General features: G+C 39.1%; 1 protein-coding gene across 1 annotated transcript; it reads right to left on the reverse strand.

Annotated features, from left to right (window-relative positions):
• Positions 1 to 1,060: 1,060 nt before the first annotated feature.
• Positions 1,061 to 19,200, reverse strand: LOC579419 (opsin 4). Its single transcript, XM_011670231.2, has 4 exons — positions 19,010 to 19,200; positions 7,415 to 7,548; positions 3,733 to 3,811; positions 1,061 to 2,336 (listed from the first exon to the last, which is right to left on the reverse strand). The coding sequence occupies exons 1-4, from the start codon at positions 19,198 to 19,200 to the stop codon at positions 1,295 to 1,297; spliced, it is 1,446 nt and encodes a 481-aa protein (XP_011668533.2). The 3' UTR covers positions 1,061 to 1,294.
• Positions 19,201 to 20,597: the final 1,397 nt, after the last annotated feature.

Here is a 20,597-nt window from a genome sequence, read left to right on the forward strand (position 1 = left end):
GTAATGAGGAAGTTCTTACACGAGCTGGAGTGCAAAGGAAAATGATACGTGAGATGTTGATTAGGCAGTTGAAGTTCATGGGCCACATTACACGTAAAGAAGGCCTTGAGAATCTTGCTTTGACAGGGAAAATTGTGGGAAGGAGTAGGGGAAGAAGGAGGATAGTTTGGATGGACAGTCTGCAGAAATTGTTGGAAGAGAGAGGAGTGAAAAAACTGGGAGTGGTACTAATACAGAAGGCTAGGAACCGAGGGTTTTGGAACAGCATGATCGCCAAAGTCAATCGATATGGCACTTAGAGTGAGAGGGGTAATTTCAAACAAACAAAAAAAGGTGTAATCTATCATTGTGGTAGCCAAGAGGGGGAGGGGTGGGGTGCAGCCCCCCCCCCCGATAAGAGATATACCGGTAAGGTATTTTTCGGCACAGTTACGATACTCAGGGCAGACGTGAGACTGCTATAATTATTGTCAACATGTTTCATTGGGCTGAAAACTCCTCTTCCCAGAATTTGTCGACGCCAATGCTTTTCATCGATGTATAAACACACGGCAAGTATTGATTTAAATAAATGAAATAGTAACCCTGTTCCACCAATGAATACTGTGGTGTCTTAAGTTTGCAACAATAATAACTAGCTTTTAATAATTTTATTCTATCGCTCTTTGGAAAAGTTGACAAAAGACTCAACTCCGTTTCGTTGACGATCAGCCATGCACACAGAAGACGAAAGACATGATGCATGGCTGAACTTCAACGAAACGGAGTTAAGTCTTTTGTCAACTCTGCTTGTTGCTACGGCAGGTAGCCAGTGAAAACGAACTCGTTTGATCAAATTATGGAAATGCAAGCCTTACTTTAAACAAACAGAACTTTGTTATTCCTTGCTCATTTTTCCTGATTGAGGTGTCATATGAAAGGGCAGAAAATGAACTTTCTAGAAATGTGATTTTCCTTTTAAAATTCAGATACCGCCCGCCAAATGACTTTTTAGTTTCCTCTCTTCAAATTGCTTTTAATCACTCATGTGTGAGACATGAATCATATGAGTTAGATCAAATGAAAGAGGAGGATCTAAGCTTTCCAGATATGTGTCATTTGTTAACTATAATCGTGATTAAGTTATGATAAAACATCGATAATTCTCGGTTTCGTTTTTTTCTGGGACGCACTGTACGTCACCCTCGCAGGGTGCGTCAAAAGACTGCACCAATCGCTGACGCAATGCTGAGTCAGGAATATAACACCTCGTGTGCAACAGGCACTAGACGCAGATAAATTTAACCCCAGTATCCTACATCTTTGTAAGGTATTCTTTATCATTGACACCAGGAGTAGGAGCAGAAGCAGAAGCAGGAGCAGGAGGCGGTTGGCTCCATTGGTCCATCTGTCCCTCACCTTGTGGTCTCACCCGATCGTCACGCTGGCCCTGATCGCCCCTCCTCTTCTCATCGACCTCAACTCCGGCGTCTTTGGAAAAGGTGACATCTCCAGGATTCCTCCGATACGTACCCCCTTCAACTTTCTCCTGCTGGACCTTGACAGTAGCTGGACCCTGCTTCCGGTCCTTCAGCTCGATAGCGTCCTGATCTACGGTACTGGTGACAGAAGACTCCGACAGTGTGGAGGAGTTCTGGCGATGCATTCCACGTCGTCCTGTGACCGAAGACTCCTGCGATCCCATGCTACGGTGCTTCGATGGGATCTCTATGCCGCACATCCCCATGAGCTTCTCTTTCAAAGCTGCGTTGAACTTCTCATGAGACAGACAATAGATGATGGGGTTCCAGATGGCGGAACACTTGGCGAAGATGACAGGCACCACTGTTCCTAGAGGTGTCAGTAAATCAGAGTCGAAATACTGTCCAATGACAGCGACTATGGAATAAGGCATCCAGGAGAGAACGTAGAAGATAGTGACTTGGAAACCGACCTTGGCAATTTGGAACTCTGTCTTGGCCTTGTTGGCGCGACGGATGGACGACTTGTGCTTCTTGTCCTTGTCTTCCGTGAGTTTTGTCCTCATCTTGTTCAGCTCATGTCGATGGGCCCTCACCGTGATCGCTATCCGGGTGAAGCAGACGATGATGATGGTGACTGGCACGACGAAACTGCTGGCGAAGAGGAAACTGACGTGCAGGTAGTGATTGAGATCCTTTGTCATGAAATCGAATGTGCATCCGAGTCCGTAGCCTTCCAGGACATAGGAACCTACCCCGAAGAAAGGCGGGATGGACCAGAAGATGGCATAGCACCAGACTATGATGATGATGATCATAGATCTTCGATGAGTCACCGAACGCACAGCCTCCAGAGACCAACAGATCACGTAGTACCTGGAATGGGGGCCAAAGAAAGCGATATATCTGTTTGGCGGTTTATATCGGGCAGTTTCTCCTCTTTCCTAATGATATCGTTATGTAACATTATTCATTTATGCACCAACGGTACATTCTATGATACGCAGGTGGAAGTATTCTTTTCAAGAGGGAAAACAAAAGGTATTAATGAAGCACATCTAGGACTTTGGCAGTTATTATTCTAATATGCTCAAAGTGGAACTTCTCCAAGTGTAAAAGATCTGTGGATATTTGGGGTCATTTGTACCATGTGCTATCTGTAAACTCCCTTATTACACAAAATGAGTTTCACTGCCTTTCTTTCTTCTTCTTTCAAAAATCACTTCCCCTTCTCCGCTCATACTTTCAAAAACTATTTGAAGAAATTCTAGGGCTCTTGTCTGAGATCATGCATATATATTCCAGATTTTCCGCAGAGAACATAATAAAAATGTGTTGTCGTCCTCAAAGAAAAACACATTTTGATCTCTTTCCCAATGACAGCTCTTTTTTTCTGGAGTTAATTTGTTCTTATAATGAGATTGGTAGGTGCACAACTTACTGAAGAATTTCAACCCTCGTTATGAACACAGATATAACTCATGTATCTGATCGACTTTAAAAATGAAGGAGAAGTAGGCTTCACGAATTACATGTACCAATGTGAAGATATCAAAATAGCGCTTCATAGTGTGCACACTGGGGGGGGGGGGGTGTTTCATAAAGCTGTTCGTAAAGTTACGCATGACTTTACGAACGACTTGTATATGAAAAGCCAAATGGGATGCTCAATCATTATTGATTATTATTTATTAAGTTGAACTGTGCAGATGTAGATTAATATTCTTTTTATAACAACCACTTTTAATGCAAAATATATTTTTTCCATAATTTAATTGAGGTTATTGAAATTATCAGAAAAAACTTTGGGCATCCTATCTGGCACTTCATATACAAGTCGTTCGTAAAGTCATCCGTAACTTTACGAACTCTTTATGAAACATCCCCTGTATGGCATACTGTACTGTATGGTTATGTTAAATTCTTAAATCTGTTTTTTCTTTTCATTTGTTGTTGTTGTTGTTGGGGGATTTTTCTTCTTTTAGTTACCCTCTTTATTAAGGAATATGTTATCATAACTTACAAGCTATGCTTTTCGGGTTTTCGCCTCCTTCTGTTATCTGAATTATTAACTGTATACTCTATGTTGAAATCATTGTTACATATATAATTTATAGATACATTGTGTTTCATATTGTACCGTTGAGAAGGAAATAAATGTTTATATGAATACATAATACAAATAAAAAATTGCTCAAGAGTACGTACCCCCCCCCCCTTCTCCCTATGAATCGAGGGCTACGCCAATGATTATTCAGTCATCTTTCCTTACCTATCCAGGGCGATGGCAGTCATGTTGGCAATGGACATGATTCCAAACAGAGCTCCACAGAAGGCATAAAACTGACAACCTGTAAAATTAAAAATAATTGGGAATGATCCAAAAAGAGATCATTACGACCCAAGAGATATTATACATTTATTAGAGAGTCGCATAAAAATTCACGTGACCAGAAGGATTGGGAGAGGGAGGCCTTTTGAGCTGACAGAGTATTTATTTCCTTTATTTATTTATTCATTTTTATTTCCCCTAGCATTTAATGAACCCGAGTTCTCTACCTCGAAAATCATACTCATGTTTTACATTATTCTAGCAAGAACAACATTTTCTGTTTACGCTTGGAATTATATTTGTATTGGTGGATTGATCAGGACGGATATCGTGTACAAGACATGATACAACGAAATGGGTGATGACTTCAAAACAAGTGTTACGTAAACCACTCCTGACAAGTATCATGATAGAGCGTCGTTATCAACCCTCCTCTCAAATTGTACTTGCTTCTTAAAAAAGAAATCGATTTAGCTCTCACTGTTCTGCTTGAGGTATAGATGGTGAAACGTATTAAAATTTAAAGACACATAGTAGTGGGTTCTCATGGGGGAATTTGACACCATTCGGGTGTTAAACCAATGACCAGTATTGTCAATCACCAGGAGTTGCATTCAGTTTAATGACCAACAGGTCTTATGCAATTAATGCTCTGCATTTTCCACCAATCGCTTCATATGGAAAAGCAGGGCACTTCCCTCACCCGAAGACTCCCTCGAGAGAGACGAGGGGATATATATCCTGATGGGACCCTGTCAACCTGGCTTTCCTGTAGGCAAGATTTGTACACTCACGATATGGCATAAATGGTATTTCCACCAAGTCTTGTGTCGGCGACGTATGACCTACTTCACATGAAAACTGACTACCATATCCCTTTAAGTCTCGAACCGGTCGCGTTTACCAACTTGGCCATGCGGTTATCGCTGCGGGTGTTGGTAGATTAGAAGAGACACATATAGCATAATCATTTCACCGTTTCCATTAAAACAAGCAATCCCTCGGACTGATTTTTAGATGAAAGCAAAAACACAGCCCATAAAAGCCAAAGGCACTTAGGCCTTCTGCAAATAGAATCAAAAACGCAAACACAATTACATGTAATGGACGGTGAGAAATTGAAATGGTATAGAATGAGACAGAAATTGTAATGTTGTGAACGATCCCATTAGACCGTTTGCCCACATTGAGTTCGTGAAGATAATCATTTATTTTCAAGTATAGAGCTGCGGGAAAGGTAGAAGATGTAATATCAATTAATTTGATTACTTAGTAACACAACATTAGCTTAAACATAACCTCCATGCTTAGTAAACATTATATCCTTGGTACGAACAGCTGACGCACTCTGTGTTTACCTCAAACCAAAATGACACATTGATCGTGACATAGACGAAATGTGTTCGGGGGGGGGGGGGGAGGGGTGTTCACCCTTTCCCTCATACTTCCATTTCTTTCTTTTTTAGCTGAAGATAGGCCTACATGAAAACAAATATAAAGGAAATGATAAAGGGATGGGAGTAACAAAAGACTACAAGAGGAAAAAACCGAGTAGGGGAACAAAATAAAGAAGAAAAGCACCAAAGAGGGAAGATAATTTAACTTGAATAAGGATAAAGAATTGAGGTAGATTAGAGAAGAGTAGAATTTTGGAGCAAAACTTCTTTATTAGGACCGGCAAGAAAAGTTGGATTAATAATGTGGGAAGATTGATAATGATGAGGATAAAGACACATTTCTAAAACGCCTCTAAAGTACACTATACGAACCTCCTGTAATCTGATTTTCGAAGAAAGGGAAAATTATATGAGATATGGAAATCTAAGGATAATATCATCTTCCTGATTTAGGTTCTAAATAATGACAATAATAATAATATTCCGCCTTTAAATAGCGCTAAATACATCTACGATGTCTCTAAGCGCTTGACAGATATACTTTTATCCCCGGTCATTGGATTCAATGCTTGCCCGCGCACGTTGTGTGCACAATCTCCACCCACTGGGGAGCATTCCAGCAAGGCGTTACTTGTCGCTCAAAAACTGTTTGACTAACAATGATGGTCGCATCCTACCGGGTACCCATTTAAGACCTGGGTTGAGAGTAGCAAGCGCAGGGTAGTATTCTTGCCAAATGATATTAGGTGCCGTGTCGGGATTCGAACCCTCGACCTTCGCATTTCTAGTCAAGCGCCTTAAACCACTTGGCTACGACACTAACAAACCGAATTTCAGTGCATACTACTAGTCAGAAAAAAAAAACCCGAATCAGCTTTAAAGTTGGAGACAATCGCACTGCTTGTCTGGCCTCAGTACGATTTTGATTCAATTTAGCTTATCCTCCTCTTTGTGAGAGATATAGATAGAGGTCTGTCTAGATATGAGCCGAAAGCGGGATGAAGTGGACGAAATGCAGCCGAGAAGAGAGCCCTTAGATTAAATAAGTCTTTAAATGGCAATCCAACCGCTGTAATAAGTTCATGTTTTTTTAAAGCAGATAAAATAATGAGAGAAATTGAATGATGCAAGTTTGAAATAAATCGAACATGATAAAAGAAAGTTTTGAATGTTTAAAACAAGAGATCACTTTTGATATCTATGCGGATATCACACGGGCAATTTGGTTTATGACGTATTTACGATCAACTCTCCTGCTTTACCAATTTATTATAGCGTTACTTTCCGTTTTTCTCTGAAGCTTAATTTCTTCTCCCGTGGGGCACTACTCAAAATAAGATATGGATAGCATTATGATAGGTCCTCGAGTAACAAATAACTTCCCAGTACCATTTTATTTCAAAGTAACATATATTGTCTTCCATTTTATTAATTCTAATGTAAACCCCCCCCCCCCGCCTTTTTTTTTTTTTGTCTTTCCATACCAGTAATGGTTTCTCCCTCTCATTTTTGCTTTTTGTTTCCTCATTCTCTTTCTACTCCACCCTCCTTTTTTAAAATCCCCTTTTCCTTTGACCATTTCCCTCCCACATTATCTTACAATCATTGCATCCCCCACTACTTCTATAATGAGTAATTATTCACACCGCCAGACCAACTCCAAACGAGCTACAGATCGACCGATTCTTGGCCATAAGAAGTGATGTAATATTGTTTGATGGACCTGTTGTCGGTATGTTGTCGGTCCGTTGTCGGTCTGGTGTTGGTGTATTTTCGGTCTGCTGTTGGTTGAGGTCCGTCTGGTGTGGGTGTGTTGTCGGTCTGTTGTTGGTGTGTTGTCGGTCTGTTTTCAGTGTGTTATTGGTATGTTGTCGGTTTGGTGTCGATGTGCTGTCAGTCTGATGTCGGTCTGGTGTCAGTCTGTTGTTGGTCTAGTGTCGGTCTGGTGTCGGTCTGTTGTCAGTGTGTTGTTGGTATGTTGTCGGTCAGGTGTCGGTCTGGTGTCGGTGTGCTGTCAGTCTGGTGTCAGTCTGGTGATAGTCTGGTGTCAGTCCGGTGTCAGTCCGGTGTCGGTGTGCTGTCAGCTTGGTGTCGGTCTGGTGTCAATCTTATGTTGGTGTATTGTGGGTGTGTTGTCGGTGTGTTGTCGGTCAGGTGTCGATCTGATGTCGGTGTAGTGTCGGTCTCGTCAATGTGACTGGGGTAGAATGAAAATATAATCTTACCCGCATCTCCGAAGAGCCATCTATTGTAAATAGTTGAAGCAAACATGAGGGGAAAGTTAGTGATGACCATTCCAAAGTCGCTGATGGCAAGATTCACAATCAACATGTTAGGTGGTGTCCTCAGAGACTTGGTCCTGTATGCCAAGAAAATAGAAAGAGAATCATATCATTAAAAAGATCGTATAACACGCGTACCATCCGAATTGTATGATATCAGTGATTTAGATATTCGGGGAAAGGGAGCACTTGCCCCCAATCTTTTTGTCTTCTTCATGCTTTAAAGTTTTTAAACTTATTGTTTACGTGTTTAAGATTATTTACAAAATGCTCTTTCCTAACTTTAAATTGTTCACATTGCATGGCACAATTGGAGTCGTCCCCATCCGTCTTCATACTTCAGTCATCATACTGCAATTTACATTTATCTACATGTTAAAAAGCAACCAAACCCTTGGACTAACTTAATTTTGATGGAAGCAGAAAATAAAATTTAAAAATGGTGAGAGTTTAAAATAAATAAAAACAATAATAAGAGAGTTATGAATGTTTGAAATAATTATGAGGTCACTACATGCGAATCTCAAATTGGCAATTTGGTCAGTGGACTCTATATAGCAAACAATGCCTAATCAGTGACCATGCATTGGTCCCTCATGGTCCCCTTTTTCTGAAGTCAATTGAGAGCTAATTTGATGAGATAACCACCTGTCAGTGACCATGCAGGGAGGTCAATTCCCTCCTGGCCAAACTAGTGCAGATAGGCTTGAAGGATTAACAATGAAAATGGGAAATGAATTTAGGATCAAATGAGTATTTTCTTGTGCATGATTTGTGGTCATTGACCAGGTGGAAAATGAGGTTTCTGTAATTATAGCTTTTGACAGTTCTACAAGAACAACCTAATGTATCTATTCGGCAATACATTAGTGATAACAACGACAATCATATTAGCTACACATATTCATCCCATCTATGGGTTTGATGGTAAACCACTTAAAAATAGAAAAAGATTGATTCTCTGGAGATGGTGGGGAGTGGGAATACGATAACTTTGTGACAAGCAAGCCAATGTTTCTCCTTATTTTTTCTTCTTTTCCTTTCCCCCTCTTTTTTGGGGGCGGGTAGGAGCGCGTGACCCGATGACCCCTGGATGAAGCAGACTTTGTAATTATCCAACATTTTTGTTCAAATTGGCAATTTGATCAATGGATTGTAACGTAGCCACGGTCATTCACCCTATTTGTCTTCTCCCTTGGAGCACTGCTCAAAATATATTATGGATAGCATTTACATTTGCCACTCCCCACCCAGGTGTAAATGGGTACCTGATATGCTTGAGCGCTAGTTACTCTGGCAGCTAGGCTACGACCAGGGTAATTGTGTAAAGCGCCATGAGCGTCAGAACCTGACGGATACCGGCGCTATATAAATAACCATTATTATTATTTATTATCATTATACATCTTCTAAAAGAAATTGAATGTCCTGAGGTATACATTTTAAAGAAATGTAATGTTCGTAATTTTGTGTTTTGGAACAAAAAGATGGGAAGTTGTCCGGTACTACGTCAGAGTTACCGATTCGACCAATATGAGAATCCACATTCGTATAGTGATTATAATTTAAAAACTTGTATAACTTCTTATTTGTAGTCCGATTTCGTACAAACCTGTCGCCAGTCTGTTTCGTTGAATGCTTTGCTCTCTTTTATAGTAGTTTGGTATAAGGGTGGGATTCCCCTTTTAAGGGATATTTGAGTTTTGTTGCAGAGGGCGCTACACACAAAAAAATGTGTGGGATAATGAAAAAAACTGAGGCCAGAATTCACAAAGGAGGTTTGTCGACAAACAGAGGTTTATGTACGTCATATGACGCGTTTTGACGTGCTTTTTACAAACCTGGTTTGTAAAAACGCGTCGAAACGCGTCATATGACGCACGAAAACCAAGGTTTGTCGACAAACCTCCTTTGTGAATTCGGGCTTGAGTGTTTAAGTTGAAAGAACGTACAATTTAAATGACAAAATCATCTTTGTTTGATCAAAATCAGTTCAGAGACGGCTGAAATATCCATAAATATAACCATTTCTAAAATTTGTGGGGCACCACAAATATTCGATAATTTTGAACCAGCCGTTGTAAGAACGAGATAGCGCCTTATACGTTTTACTCCAGCCAATGCCAATTTTGGCTTTTCGTTGGCTTTTCATGTTGGTTAAAATACCAGCCAGCCCGTGTAATGATATTATTAATTAATTAGTTAATTAACGGTCACCATATTTTTTTTGAAAGTGGAGCTGAATATGTACGCGTAGTTAATCTAAATTTCACACATTTTGGTGTCTAAAATTACCTTCATAGCAATTTTAGGTTCTAATAGGGCACTAGAAATGTCACAAGAGCAATAACCATGCATATGCATGGTGAGCGTTGAGGTGAGTCGTGATATCGGGTGCTGAGAATCACGCCTGTGCTAGGATTAGGTCAGTGATGCAGGCATGAGCTCACCAGCGAGCTTCAATCGTAGGTTTATTCAAGCCATGCGGAAGGGCTGTCGTGACGGCATTCATGGGGTAGGGGGTCCAAATTTCAGACAAATCACCGCGACTGGGGTAGTTAAAGGGATTGGGTAACTGTGCCTCAGATTCTAATAGAAATCCTGGATTTAGCTCATGCTGCAATCATAATCATAAACCTTTGTAAGTGAATCCCACGACCTTTACAAGCCAATCGCCTGTCTGACTATCAAGATATCTATGATTTATTATTGATTTTAGAAATCGTTTAGATATGGATCGATAAAGCTTCGAGAACATTTAATCTTCATCTATCAAGAAAATCTCTGTAATTCTAAATAATGTTATGGGCAACAGTGATATCAAAATATGACGCAAACACGTCAAAGAATAAACTCAAAATTACGATCCTTTCTGACAAACTGCACTGATTTTCTAGCCGACTATAAAGAAAGTAGGAGGGGACCAACCCCCTGAGTTAGTTACGATGCGGCACTCAAGCAGCCAAGCGAGAAACTGGACTCTTTAATCGATGCATGTGGATAATGTCGAGCCATGAATAGATTTTCCTCAACCCGGCGATTCTGTTATTGTAGTGTAGTTCACATTGTGCATTCCCCAAAATAACTAAGACCCTGATAGTATTACGAATTTTAAAATGATAAACAGGTGCAATTTTAGTCAAGTATAGAAAATAAGTACAGTCAAATTTAAAAGCCGATCTTGAAGCCTTTGGTATTTCTATCCAATTGTGACTATATAACGTAGCGCAGCTAGGACATTATTTTTGTGGCATATCGAAAGTTTTAATTGTCATGCCAAATCGCTCTTCTCACTATGAACATGACGGAAAAAGAAAGAGGGCAAAATATACAGTTCCTCAGGTAGACAAAGGAACATCCCTTCCCTGCTATTATGTAAAAATGTGTAGAACAGGTGTCACATGCATAATCACCTGATTTACATATTTTTACATGATAGCAGTGAAGGGATGTTCCTTTGCCTTCCTGAGGAACTGTATATTTTGTCCTCTTTCTTTGTCCGTCATATTCATAGTGCCTTCAGCAATCACCTTTTCTACAATTCTACACAAACAAAAACAGGACAAAAAGTGGGCAAGTCCAACTCATTTGTGTATTTGATTACAGGTGCTTGGAAGGGAAAAGAAGACGATTTGTGAAAGGATCACATGGCCGAAGAGGATAACAGGAAAGTAATAGCCATGATCTCTTTTCAGATCAGTGGAATTGAGACGACGAATGTAAAGCTCTACCATGTCTATGAGTATCATGAAAATGACGTTAACACTAACACTGCCGTAGTTTTGATGCTATATCCTTGAATCGTTTTTGGTTACTATGTCCCATTTGCAGACCAAACGAAATGAACATGTTAAATTCCAACGACATTAGAAAGATAATACAAATTTAGAACTTCCCTCAAAACGAAAGGGCTTGAAAATGGCTTTTAGTGGGAAAATAACGACCATTAGTTGTCGAATCGACTTAAGTGTTTGCAATCACCTAAGTAAAAGTCTGATTTTCAGACTGTTTTACCGAATGGTTGTACATTTTGTGCTGCACAAAGATTCAAATCAGTTTAATTTTCGCCATTGCAAGTAGTGGGTTATTGAAGTATACAAAAGCTAATGTACCCGTTACAGCTCATTTTATGTACATGTATATTATTACCACCAAACAAATATAGATGTTAGCCAGTCACTCAATAGTGTCTGACAGTGAATTATAGAAGGTAAACGGTTTTCCTTGCCTAATTTTAATACTAGGACACTGTTAATGTTTAAATTTCACAGATAGGACTATACATGGCATATTCATAATTCCAGCAGAGTTCTACAGAATTTGATGTTGGCTGCAAAAGGGACATAGTATCTTTAAGACAAACTCGTTTTACTTCTCAAATTAAAAATTAGATTCACTTTTAGGTTGAAGATTTTGTACCATACGAATTTTCAGTAGATGACAAATCGTGCCCTGCGTCACGCTTTTCAGCGCCTCTCTAATGATGTCCGTTGTACACAAAGCGTCATTTTGTTGACGCAAGTCTGCGTTATTGACGTCACCGACGCCTGTACTATTTTTTCTTTTCCTTTCCTTTGATTGTGACAGGTTTCCTTTTGCAAACGTCTCCAAACATCTAACAAACGTAATGAAATTGATGAGCTATAAAACCATCCACTCATGGGCTCGATAACATGCACTTCGATGTGAACTGAAAATCACACAATTTGTCCACATATCGAGTGCATATTAATTTGATTAAATATTGAAGTCGGTTTCCAGTTCCTAAAATGGAGCTAGAGCGATGCCTCAAATACTAGTATCTTCTGTATAATGCTTTTGAAGAACTGTATTTAGGGCAAATACCCGACATACATACCACTCATTACATTATATATAATCATAGCTACTATGGCTAGTAACTTCTTGCTCCAGCATGTCTTTCAGGATTCCTATAATAATCATCGAAATTGACTGAGTTAGCCACCTGGGTGGCACCGTGGTATTTGTTTTCGTTTCCTTGATTATTTCTCTCTCTGTCAGCTGAAATTAGACACAAGCATGATGAAATGCATGCTTGGAATGAGTGATACGCAGAAGGAGGTCGAACATTTTTTTTTATCACAGGCAGACAGTGAATTATGACATCTCAGTTTTATAAAATATTGAACTCCCGGAGAAAAGGAGGATGCGAACAGACATGTAATAACACCTCAATCAATCCATCAGTTTTTCGTATCTTTTACATCCTAATATTCTTATGTTACCACTAATTTTCACAATTCAGTCTTTTTTTCTTTGTGTATTTTGTTTACTTTTGGCTACAACATTGCGTTTCAAGATTTTTCAATACGCAAACTACAATTTAACAATTTTGTTAAGGAAGAGGAAGGGGAAGGGGAAATTAAGAAATCTCCCGCATTCCAAAGTTTTCAATATTTAAAACTTGACAGCGTAAAGCTTCGTTCAGATATAATGTGGCAAAACCGCGGCGGCTTTTTATCGACACCAATAGACAAAAGTCGCAAACGGCGTAAACCCTAAGAAACCAGATGAAGAGCACTCTTTTGTATCAACACACATTTCTGTTTCTTATAACATAGAGCTCAGAAAATAAACGCAGGACCTTTCTTGAGCGCATTTGCCATTCATTTACAAGTTCAAAAAAAAAAAAAAGACTGCGGACATTTTTTTTTGCGGCTCTTTACCGCGTCATATCTTAACGAACGGTTTTTATAACACTAGGTCTATCGGGGAAAATAGTATGGTAAAACCGGTCACTTAAAGATTTTTACTTTTTGAGGCACTTCATGATAAATTTGTAGCGCATTATTTTTAGAGCTAACGCATGCATCTCAGATTTAACATTGCTAAACGATGCCTTTAAGTACTTCGTTCTTCGGATGGCGATCAAAATGAGATGGTGTTAAATGACACACGTAAGAAACCAACTGATCTTCGGGGTATAAGTAGGGAAGAAACCCAGTGTGTTGGTAAAAAATTTGATGAGGGCCACAGCTATTAAGCATTGCACCTCGCGGACACAGGTGATTGCATGCCCGATGATTAATCAGGAGCAGACTAATCTTATTAACATATATATAATAATAGCGAACGAGAAAGAGTGGGAGGGCAGAGGGTCAAAGGAGGGAGAAAGGGAGAGAAAGAGGGACAGAGAGAGAGAGAGAGTGTGTGAGTGTGTGAGAGAGAGAGAGAGGGGGGGGGGGGGGGAGAAAGTGAGAGAAAAGGGAGAAAAGTGAGAGATAGAGAGAGGGAAGGAATAAAACTAAAAATGAGAGAGGAGAGGCAAAGGAGAAAGGAAGAATATAAAGAATTCAAAAACGAGAGAGGAAGGAGGGAATGCAAGGTGAAGGAGAAAGGCAAATATATAAAATTCGAAAGCGAGAGAGGAAAGGAGGGAAAGAAAGAAAGGGAAGGGTTAAACAAAAAAAACAGAATAGTGAGTGAAAGAGGGAGAGAGAGAGAGATAGAGAGAGAGAGAGAGAGAGAGAGAGAGAGCGAGAGCGAGAGAGAGAGAGAGAGAGAGAGCGAGCGAGAGAGAGAGAGAGAGAGAGAGAGAAAGGGGGAGGAAGGGGATGGGCATTAAAAAAAAAAACGGTTATATGATAGCTAAATTTGTTTGTCCACCGAGATGCGGGCCTGCAATTTAAAGATTGTTGGCTAACAATACAACAACAAAAAAAAAAAAACATATCGGAATTTCGGTGCCGACATTTTGCCGACATTTATTCTGAACTTACAATAACAGCACTAAATCGCTTTGTGAGCACCGGCATAAAAGCAAATAAAGAAAGCCTTTTAGCATGTTTGAAGAAGGACAGTACGCGACCATAGAGTGACCCTTACTTGACCGATGAGAGCTAGACAGCGAGACCGACTTTCAATAAAAAGGTGAAAGCCGTTTAAAGGCACACTGTCCTACTTGTAGCTACTTGCTCCCTCTATATAGAAAACTTTCCAAATCTGTGCCTGTTGGTCCCCCATGATCCTCTTTTTCTTATGTTAAATTAGAGCCGAGTTAATGAGATAGCCACCTGTCACAGTGACCTCGATGGCTTTCTGGGTGGTCTAATCCCTTCTAGCTGCAGTAGTAAAGCCTCCCTTTAATATGCATGCCACTTAACAGCTGCTCAACCTTAATATAATCACAAGACCCTTTTGAGAAATACACAATTTTCGCGTCACCGTTTTTTGTCTCTGGTTCACTTCAAGTGCCATGTACACACGTGCGGACAGTTTTTGTTTCTGCAATTTGCGAGTGAACGAAGCGAGCGAGAAAAAAAGAGACAATTTTGTATGGTTAAAATGTTATTTTGTAAACAAAACACACCATATAAGAATACAAAAGTCATAATTATGTTCGGTCACCTCGATGCACGAATATAAGGATATTCGGGCATCTCGTTGTCCAAAGTCATCCTGTTTCTAAATAATCTGAGCGAGTGAAGCGATCGAACGAGCGTGGTCAAAAAGCAATTTTGATATTAAAAATATATAAAATATATTCGGTCAAATTGCATTCGGGCACCTTGCTGTCATAGAGATATTCTGGTAACTCGTTGACTAATTATATATGGGTAGTCAGGCACTTGACTGCCTGTAATCATGCTGTTTGTAAATGTTGCGAACAAGCGCAGTGAGCAAGGAAAAAAAAACAATTAGTTTTCTTTAAAATGTTATTTCTTCTTGAAAATACTTAACGGTTTCTAATATTTAGTTTTCACGAAATTGACACTGATTTCATATTGGATCCAAAAACGGATCTTTAATTAAATTGATGCGAGGCAACCCTGGAGATATCCTGCGGCACCCCGGCTGATAAATGCACAGGATGTACAGGTGGATACAGATCAGAAAGAGGCTTAGAGAGAGAGAGAGAGAGAGAGAGAGAGCGGTGGAGGTATTCTAAAATAAGACAGTAATTAGACCCTAACTATCTTGAAGGAAAGAAGCATGTTACCCTATTCCTCATCTTGTTTCCGTTTTGTTTCTCAAGGCGGGGACGTTCCCCCTGTACTCAGCCCCCACGGCACCCTATACGAGTCACTGACCCTACTGGGAAGATGAAGAAGAAAGTCCTCCACACTTGGACTACATCCCACAGCAATTGTTAAGTGCTACAGATGACGACAGGGAGTAGAGCTGCAGTCAGTGACGTATCTTAGGAGTAATAAGACAAAGGCACCTATAGAGAATGAAGCTCCTTGGTAAGATATGTTCCTCAGGCGCAACTTGAATTGAGCTTAATGAAGAAATTAATGAAAATATCAACGCAAAGAAGAAAAGCAGGACGTTCGTGAAAGAGAATTTTGTATGGTAGTTTGCGTATTTTTATTGTATTATTTTTCCCTCTACCATAGTGTTTTTATGTTCAAAACAAATTCGACAAATTCTCCATATCCCCAAATAATATAAAAACAAATCATATCCATATATAATGACTAAACAATGATCATGACCATCTCATACGTGCCATAACACTACACAACGACAGGTTCAGGAGGTAATTGTTAATTATTTATTATTTATTATTAGTTACAGAATCAGTTATTAAGGATATATGGATGTACTGCATATTTATTTAAACTCTTGTAATTTGCCCATAACTGTATAATGATATCACCAGTTGTAATTTGTGTGTAATTATGTTTCTATACCAAAGCCTACACTGTATACCAGTCTGTACTCATTTTCTATTGTGTGTTATATTTATTCCTGGTTTTGTACTTTGTATAAATTGATAGTAAATGTATGTTAATTGATGTTATATAAATTGAGAAACAGCCGGAAAATGATTTTTATGCCATGTAAATGTGCATGATCAATAAAATTGAACTTGAACTTGAACTTGAACTTGATCTCGGCTCGAAGTTTTGGGGCAGAGAAATACAAATGAATATTTCAATACATATTTTATTAGAAAATAACAATGAAATATGTGATCGTTTTCATGTTGTCATGCTGCCGACATTCTCCGAACATTTTGTTTAAAAATAAACCCTTCTTTTTTTAATTTGTGTTTAAAGATTCGATTTGATGTATATTTTCATTTCATAATAACATTTTACAGCTGATACCCTTTGTTAAATGAAGGAGTTGATTTCGTAATATAAAGAGAAATAACGGATTGAAATTCAAGTATGAAAATAAACAGGAATCGCTTGGCTGCTTCGCTTCACCAATATTTTGTTTGAAGGGATCCGGTAACTTTGTCTTAGATTCTGAAACAAAATTCTGGATTTAGCTCATGATACAATGATAATTATAAAGCTTTAGGTCAGTCAGGAACCCCATGACTTTTAGAAGCCGATCGCCTGCCTGATTATCAAGATATTTATGATTGGAATTACAAATTTTGAAAACCGTTCGCCTGACGGTTTTCATAACACTACAGTCTATTGGGGAAAACGAGTATGGTAAAACCGGTCACCCAAAGATTTTTACTTTTTTGAGGCACTTTTTGATCATTTCGAAGCGCAATATTTTTAGGGCTTCAATATTACACCATATCACAGACATTGATAACACGTAGGGCCGTGTATCTCAGATTTAACATTGTTACATGATCCCTTTAAGGTGAGGCTTATATGCACTTCCCATCCTGTTTCAAATCAATAAGTGTTTTTGACGTTTAAAACGAAGGGAAAAAAAAGAAGCGAACGAAAAAAATATTGGCGATTGGTCATTTGCGTGTTAAAGTCATGGTAGTGGTCGCCACTCGCCAGTCCAGGGTAAAATGCATTAAAAAGATCAATACAAAGTGCATCAAGTCTACCATGATGGTCACCAACATGTAGGGCAGATGAGTTGAGCTTCGTCGCCCCTGAACTGCCAACCACCTTTATTGATAGCCAACAGTTCCTTTAAACAGATTAAAAACACTTCCTTCTCTAAGAGGGCCCCTCATTGGAATTAATTCGACTCCAAGAAAATCGATTCGTAGAGATTTTTGGTGTGCCCTTTAATACTATGCATGGGTAATTTGATTCTTGATTATCATGTAGATAGGTAGATGGGTGACCTGAGAGAATGTGTTATTAAAGACCGCATTGGAGGAAAATAGATTTATATGAATAATTGACATTAATATCAATCAAAAGCTTGTATTGACAACGCTGTACAATCTTCATCCGGGAATAGCAACAATACCTGAGCCCTAACTGTAAAATAAAAAAACGACTTCCGAGATCAATCGTTAAAGGTAATACAAAGTTTTGGGAAATTTTGAAAATTGGGTGGATAGTGATTCTTTACAATTTTGATATATTTGGATGCCCCTGTGGATGTATTTGAAGCACTAGAAAATTTAGCCCCTAAAACAATTCTGCTTTCGAGAAAAATTGAATATACAAATTACCGGTGCTCCCGGTAAATGTTTTTTAAAATTTCAAATAGCGCCTGCGGCCACACAATGGCAGCTGCGACCATGAAAATCTCACAATGTGTAGTTGTAATTTATATTTTCTGAACGGGGATAGCGAAACGGTTGATTTTAGTCAAGAAACATTGTTTTATAGCTTAATTAATATCTTGACCTTGAGAGGGAGCTATACAACATAAGAGTTTATTATTTACAATTTCATATCTTTAAGACTCGATTTTACTCGAGACAATGATCACTGAATATTGTAGGATCGCATACGCTTCCAACATAATGTTCATTTGAACCAAATTCATGACCCCATATATACCAAAACTTTGTATTACCTTTAAAATCCCCTGTATCCTCGATCTTGCTTCAATTAATTGTATGTTTATCTGTAACATGAAATTGATTGTTACTCATTATTAATTGTAAGTATTACTGAAGTTATATGGAAGAATGCTGGTAATATACAAATAATTGAAGTTGTTTTGTTTCTAATGTCACATGACCCTAGGTGCATGTAACGCTCTCTGTGCAGTAAGACTTTTAGGCATTCATAAGCTACGCGTCTCAGGTGCAGTTACAGCTTAATTGAGAAGGAAAACAAATTACTTTCTCGAGCTTAGCACCAAGTCATATCAAAATATAATCTGCTAGCAACCAGCTCATTTCAAAACACTTGTATCAAAGTTTGAATGAAAAACATTTGTATGAACAATTTGTGAAAAACAATGAATACAAAAAACATTTATGAAAATATTGTGAAAAACTATGAATTGAAAAACCATGAATTAATAATTATGAAAGAAAACCATTTGTATCAAACTATGAATTCTGAAATGATGTATAAGGCCTACGCATTAGTCTATGAAGAATAGCAACGAAATTATCTGCTTATGGGTGACATGAGCATAAATGTCTTTGTCATTGTCATAATATGGGGGAGACCAAACAAGAAATATGCCTAATTGAAATAGCGTAACTGAAAAAGCTGCAAATGGCCTATTTAAACACCATTGTCCGCCACGCACTAAAATGGGCAAACATGACACTGACTAATTACGTAATCCGATCAGGAATCCTAATTGCAGCGCGATTGGCTATTGACATTGCCTTTTAAGTGATTTTTTTTTTCTCGAAAGTCTTGACGCTAATGTTACTCTTCTACTTACTTGACGAAGATCATGATGGCCGCCCCATTACCTGCGATACCGAAGATGAAAGCGAAGACGAGTACGATGGATAGACCGTGATCAAGAAATGGGGGCAGAGGTAACGCCGTGGTCGAGGCCAACGGTGTCGTGATGTTTGCTGTCATCGCTGTCATCTCCGTCATATCCTTCTCCGTAGTCCACATCGCCATCGTGGTCGAATCGTTCTCCATTTCGAAAAAAAACTTCTTCAAATAAGCCCCGAATCGACAATATTTCGCCTAGAAAGTCAGATTACACGAAAAGGCCTTCGGAACGAAATGAGTAAGTTTATACCATATAAAAACACTTTATACGATATTCAACAAAACGTGCGTTCTCTTTGATTGAGAGACAAATTCGCATACACGAGGCAATTCAGTTTCAAGACGTGTTCTTCGGAGGGTCACTATCCGAATTATCAGCAGAGATACAATTTGACGATGCCGCCGAAATTGGAAAACATGTGGTCGTCTGCTTATGTGCGTTAAACGAACGTACTTTAAAAACGACTCTCTAATGAAGATATGAAGTTCGCGCACTACAGTCTTAAATCCACGCAGTCGCTTTTGCGAGTGCTATGCGAATAATCTCTGCGATGTCCCGACAATGTAAGTTATCTGAAGTTTTTGTGGCATTCAAAGAATATTATTAATGGTCCTCGATTCCTCTAAACGGATAGCTTGACTTGGGAGCAGCAACAGTAAGTGTCGGACTTGTTTCAGAGCAAATGGAATTGCGGTTTTGGAAAGTGAGTGGGATGTTGAACGCAAGACACAGGCATAAGAGAGGAAGTTTGTGAGGAGAGTGAGAAAGGGAGAGTTAATAGGTGTTCTGTTGAAGAATAGAGGATGCGGGGAGGTACATGTTGCATGTCGTGTAATATGATACAAACAGCAACCACGTCTATGCTTTGGACGAGATCCTTGCTAAACTCGCAGACGGGTGGGCGGACTAGAATTCTACACGCATCGAGAACCCACCGGAGAGACAGAGGGCAACGACGGATTACCCAAACCAGCTCGATTCCTTTTGTCTAGAAACTTCATCCAATTCATCTAGGATGGGCAGACATCCACCTAAGCATGACAATCGATGCCTGATGCTAAACGAGGAATGTCTGCTCTCACAGTGAGGATGACTAGATAGTAACCAATGGGTAGTCAAAGAGCACACATTAACCAAATGGGATGAACCTATGACCCGATTTCAAATTCTGTTCAAGATATTATCGATATTTATGACGTAGGGAATATCAAATTAAACTCTTGAAACTCGATGAAAACCTCAGATTGGAATCTGTGATGAACTGATGAAAATTATTGTCCGAGTGCTAGGGGCGTTTCCTTTTATTTAACTCGTAATCTTTATCATCTAAATATGAGCAAAAGAAGTGTAGTGCATAATTATATTTGTTTGAATTTAAGTGAGGGCAAAGGCGGGAGAGGAAAGGGTTGCGAGGAAGGAAAGGAAGTTACTCTAATAATCATTATTTGAGAAAGGGGAAGAGCAGGAAATGGAGAGAGATAGAAAGAGAGTAAGACAGAGAGAGGGTAAGGGGATAAAGAGA

The sequence above is a fragment of the Strongylocentrotus purpuratus genome, unplaced genomic scaffold (assembly GCF_000002235.5).
Source record: "Strongylocentrotus purpuratus isolate Spur 01 unplaced genomic scaffold, Spur_5.0 spur5_scaffold_10, whole genome shotgun sequence".
Classification (NCBI taxonomy): domain Eukaryota; kingdom Metazoa; phylum Echinodermata; class Echinoidea; order Camarodonta; family Strongylocentrotidae; genus Strongylocentrotus; species Strongylocentrotus purpuratus.